Source organism: Salvia hispanica, chromosome 2 (assembly GCF_023119035.1).
Source record: "Salvia hispanica cultivar TCC Black 2014 chromosome 2, UniMelb_Shisp_WGS_1.0, whole genome shotgun sequence".
Classification (NCBI taxonomy): domain Eukaryota; kingdom Viridiplantae; phylum Streptophyta; class Magnoliopsida; order Lamiales; family Lamiaceae; genus Salvia; species Salvia hispanica.
Genome location: NC_062966.1, coordinates 4,961,382 through 4,967,278, shown reverse-complemented (window position 1 = coordinate 4,967,278; position 5,897 = coordinate 4,961,382). Strand labels below are relative to the sequence as shown.

Sequence of the window (5,897 nt, the reverse complement as noted above, 5' to 3'; positions counted from 1 at the left end):
GTGGACCGACAGCCAAATGGCGGGTTCAGTGACCGAGGAAGGTGGCCACCTTCCCGGCACAAGAAAGTTATAGGTGACCGTGGTAGAACACCATCTCCACGGCACGAGATGATGGATATGGCGAGGTAACTTAGACTGCGCAGTCAAACAGTAAGCTTGGGCCTTTTAAAGAAAACCCCTGAGTGTTACTGTGATGACTTGGCAACACTTTCATATGTATAATTGTATCTTTCGGCACTGTGTTCATTGAGTACGTATGTACTCAGCCCTGCATGTATTTCTAAATGTGCAGGTTGATAAAATGAAGAGGTGGGAATCTGGTGTTGAGAGGAGGAAGTTTTTGGCCGTTTAGACTAAGCCTCTTAGATGTTCATATTTCAATATATGGATCGTGTTTATCTACTTCCGTTGTGCAAGTTTAGGAACACCAAAACATATTTTGTGCTATTTCTCTTACCTTTTGGTATTGTATGAACTTTTACTTAGTATAAAATGTCTTGGTGGTTTTAGTAACCAAGTATTTTTGTGTCGATCTTCCCCCATTTCTTCTCCCCACTCCTTTTCTCCCCCTCCTAGTCACGATTATCCGTATTATGTTATCCTTAGCTAGTGCGGCCGTGACAGTGGTATCAGAGCAAGTTCTTTTCTGCCCTGAACCCGAGTGTCATTTTTCTTTTCATTCCTCTGTCTAGACTCTTTTTCACTAGACTGTAAGGTGATCAACTCTCAACACTCTCACCTATCGCACTCAACCAGAAGAATGATTCAAAAGCAAGTTATGTAATTAAGGAAGAAAGAAAAAAAAATGAAAATGAGATATTGGGTCGAAGAAGAAAATAAGCTATTACCGTCTTTCGCTTTTCTGATAAAAAAAGTAAGAATAAAGGGGAGATTATCACAAGTAGAAAGTAACCAAGTAATAAAACTCAAGTATGGAATCTTGAGGCAATAGATAATTATCATATCTCTTCATAATTTATTTTGATATCATATATATGGATATACTTATGTGGCATGGCGAGATGTGAATTGATGAATGTTTTAGTGTAGATGGCCCCTTTCCGACTGACTGCTAGGATGAGAACGTCACCGATACAAAGCCCAGAAGATATGATAGAAGAGTATGAAGAATGTGCTATGAACTTTAATGAAGATCTAGGAGAATTTCTTGCTCGGTTTGGAAAGCTCTGGAGGCGGGCCAACCGGTACGGGGCTGATGATATGGATGGGATTTCACGACTTATTAGTCTACTACCTTTTACTTGGCAGCAATGGGCTAGGATGACCTCCAGGAATTATATCTTCTATCGTAGGCCACGTTTTGTGTACACGGGTGATTTCCCCCGCTTCTTAGGGGAAATTCAGTTGTGCTATACTGTTTACAAACATGCTCCTCTGGGACCATATATACTACCCGGTGACCCTATACCAGCAGGAGGATCCATACTTCCGTGTCAGCCGAGTATTGCACCTGGGATGATGCCACCTCCCCCTTTACCCACTGTTTCGAGACAGAGGGCACGATATGATGCTGAGGCAGGCCCGTCTACCCCACCTTTGGACGAGTTGATGTGGTCACCAGTGAGGATCCCTGCGACTCAGGAACCTACTCAGCATGCGAGGTCTCCAAACACAGTGACAGAGAGACACCGGAGGGGCAAGGCTCCGACTCATACTGTTGAGGTTGAGGACTTTATTGACCAGCCAGCTCGAGTAGGTACCTGCCATCTGCAGTCCTTACCTACCTTCCCAGGCGCTGACCCCCTTAAACCTCCCGTCAAGAGGAGTTCCCCAGTTTCTGCTTACCACACACCGACTTCAGCAGAACTCAGGTTTAATGCCTGGGTAGTTCGCCATCTTGATGAGATGACCGGTGGCCGATATAGGCCAGGAGGGTGTCGTATGACTGCCATCCTCAATGAGAGCAGTTCCGAGGAGGAAGACCTTGAGGAATTGAACCAGAGCAAGACCCAAAACGCGAGTCAGAGGCTAGTGCCGCTGGAACAGGAGCACCTCAGTAGTATATTAGATATGATCCGTGTACTATTCAGAAACAGACCCGATATGAGGCTGTTCTGATATAGATTTTGCCTTTGTAGATATTTAGTATTACTTTTTGTATGACACGATACCATGAGTACATGTTTTGATGGTCTTTTTGTTAGCAGTATGACATTTTGCTAAATTATATTGTACAAAAAGTCCTTTTTAGTTTGCAAAAAGGCAATTTTCATATATATATATGTACATGTTTAAACCACTTCATTATCTTTGTAAGTATTGTAATGATTTGGTTGTACTGTTGTTTATTCCTCTAGTTGGGCATAATATAAGTGATGTTCATTTCTTCATCAATATAATTGGAATTATTGCATATATGTGTGTAACTTATCGAGCACTGTTATTATCAATCCAGAATGCCGCCAAGGAGAGTTGGGCGACCCACAGGGAGAAAAAGAGGGCTTGGAATAGTGACACCACCTGAACATGACGAATTTGAAGAATGTGCTGAAATGACTCCACCTCCATCTCCTCCACCGCCACCACCACCTCCGTCTCCTCCTCCTCTTCCATTACCAAATCGAAGAATTAAGAGATTTTTCTGAAACAAAAACCGCCTATATTTAATGGGATGGGTGATCCTACGGAAGCAGAGATTTGGATACGCGCACTTGAACGCATTTTTGTCTTCTTGCGCTGCACAGATGCCGAGCGATTAACTTGTGTGCCTTTCCAACTTACCGGGTCAGCAGATTTCTGGTGGGAGACACGCAGAAAGACTATGACGCCTCAAGAACTGGCTAATATGACCTGGGAACAATTCAAGGAGGCAATCTACGACAAATATATTCCAAAAAGTTACCGAAAGAAGAAAGAGATGGAATTTTATAATCTGAAACAAGGGAGGATGTCAGTTACAGAATATGATCGTATCTTCTGCGATATGTGTAGATATGCCCCAGATCAAGTTAATACGGGAGTGGCTGAAAAATTTTGTGGAGGTTTGAGATACGAAATAAGAATGACACTGGCGAGTCATGGTGGGTTATCTTATTCTGAATCACTCATGCGGGCTTTGGATATTGAGTCAGCAATGCCAATGGAGAAACATATGACCAATATTGCCGCTCCACCACCGCAGTCTCAAACTCAAATTTCAGGAGATAAAAGAAAATGGGAAGGTAATCGAACTCAGCCGGAACAGAAGAAACCATGGTATGGCCAAGACCGCTCACAAAACTTTTTGAGACAACCTACTTACAACCCAACAGGAACTTTCCGGCTAAAGCCCATTCCAAGTTCCAAGTGCAACAGGATACACCGTGGGGTTTGCAAGGCAGGGTCAGATAATTGCTTCACTTGTGGTAAAGGTGGTCACTTTTCCAAAAATTGTCCAACCAAGCCTCCTCTGAGAGGTGCAGGACCCAATCCGCCAGCACATCATCAGGGAAATCAACATATACCTCCACGATATCCGCAACAGCAGCGACAAGGTCTTCCACCACAGGTCAGGGCATATGCACTGAGGCAGCAACAACCAGTGAGGAACCAAGGAAATCTGGCAGGTATGGGCATATTACTAGACGTACCTGTCATCTTATTATTTGATACTGGCGCATCACACTCTTTCATATCGGCTTCATGTGTTGATATCTTAAAGCTCCCGACCGAACAAACTGAAAATAGATTGAGTGTAACCTCACCAGTCGGGGGAACCATAGGAATTACTCAAACTTGCTCGAACATAGAAGCTTTATTGGGAGAACATAAAATCCTAGCTAATAATCTAAAGGTTATGAAAATGTATGATGTTGATATTATACTAGGAATGGATTGGTTGGTTGAAAACCATGCCACAATCCAATGCAAGGAGAGAAAAATTTTCTTCCAGAACCCAGGACAGGAACGAACAAGTTTCCACGGAGTTTCTATGAATAAAATAATATCTATAATCTCCGTTTTGCAAGCAACAACATTGATGAAGAGAGGATATCCTGCCTACCTCGTTTACTTAAATGAAGAACAAAAAGAAAAGGGGAAAATTGAGGATACGAACATCGTGCGTGAATTTCAGGATGTGTTCCCTGACATTCTACCTGGGTTACCACCAGATAGGCAACTAAAATTCACCATCGACTTAGAACCTGGATCCGCCCCAATATCGAAAGCACCATATCGGATGGCACCTAAGGAGTTAGGAGAGCTGAAGATACAATTACAGGAACTCATGGATCTAGGCTTCATCAGACCTAGCGTATCGCCATGGGGAGCTCCCGTACTTTTTGTCAAAAAGAAAGATGGATCGTTAAGAATGTGTATCGACTACCGGGAACTAAATAAGTTAACACTTAAGAATAAATACCCGTTGCTGAGAATTGATGACCTGTTCGATCAGCTTAGAGGTGCCAGTGTATTTTCCAAAATGGACTTAAGATCCGGCTATCACCAACTAAAAATCCGACCAGAAGATATACCCAAAACGGCCTTCCGCACCCGATATGGTCACTATGAATTCTTAGTAATGCCTTTCGGATTGACTAATGCTCCCGCCGTATTTATGGACTTGATGAATCGTGTATTTCATCCCTATCTGGACAAGTTCGTCCTGGTTTTCATAGAAGACATACTCATCTACTCCGAGGGTATAAAAGAACATGAAGAACATTTGAGAGTTACCTTAGAAACCTTGAGGACTGAAAAGCTCTATGCAAAATTTAGCAAATGTGAATTTTGGCTTAACGAAGTGAACTTCCTCGGCCACGTCGTAACTGCTGAAGGAATCTGAGTGGACCCGGCAAAAGTAGAGGCTGTACAAAATTGGAAATCACCAACCACCCCGAATGAAATCCGAAGCTTCTTAGGGTTGGCTGGTTACTATAGAAGGTTCATCGAAGGTTTTTCCAAAATTGCTAGGCCGATGACACAACAACTCAGAAAGGGCATCAAGTTTGCATGGACTTCAGAATGCGAAGACAGTTTCCAATTGCTGAAGGAGAAATTGACAACGGTTCCCGTATTAGCAGTCCCCGAATCAGGAAAGAATTACGTGGTCTACACAGATGCCTCGAAGAATGGTTTGGGTTGTGTTTTAATGCAGAATGGGAAAGTAATTGCTTATGCATCACGACAACTGAGGCCCCACGAAATGAACTACCCAACACATGATCTGGAATTAGTTGTGGTAGTACATGCTCTGAAAATTTGGAGGCACCACCTTTACGGAGTTCGATGTGAGATTTTCACTGATCACAAAAGTCTCAAATACTTCTTTGAACAGAAGGACCTAAACATGCGACAGAGAAGATGGCTCGAGTTAGTGAAAGATTATGATTGCAGCATAAACTACCATCCCGGCAAGGCTAACGTGGTGGCCGATGCATTGAGTCGAAAATTTCAACAATTGGCGGAGGTGATCACTCATGAAGAAGAACTATTGCGAGAATTCGACAAGCTGAAGCTAGAAGTTGTAAAACCACCTGAGACTATGGAAGCGAGAATTTCCACTCTAAAAATGGAACCGGATTTAAGGACCCAAATTGTAAATGCACAAAGACGAGATGACAACATGGAGAAAACTCGAGCAAAAGTACGATCTGGTGATCAGAAAGGTTTTAGGGAAGAAGCAGACAACGCTCTTACCTTCGACGGAAGAATATGTGTGCCAGATGATGAAAAACTAAAAAATAAAATTTTGAGTGAAGCACATGACACCCCTTACACCGCTCACCCTGGGAGCACCAAGATGTATCAAGATTTGAAAAAAATATTCTAGTGGGATGGTATGAAGAGAAGCATTTCCGCATTTGTGGAAAGATGTCTAGCATGCCAGCAAGTTAAAGTGTTACATCAACGTCCTTATGGAAAATTGCAACCTTTAGAAATTCCTAAGTGGAAGT

At 42.7% G+C, this 5,897-nt stretch overlaps 1 protein-coding gene across 1 annotated transcript; it reads left to right on the top strand.

The window, feature by feature from the left end:
- Positions 1-2,632: 2,632 nt before the first annotated feature.
- On the top strand, positions 2,633-4,786 carry LOC125206161. The gene has a single exon (XM_048105451.1). It carries the CDS (start codon positions 2,633-2,635, stop codon positions 4,784-4,786), a length of 2,154 nt encoding a protein of 717 aa, XP_047961408.1.
- Positions 4,787-5,897: the final 1,111 nt, after the last annotated feature.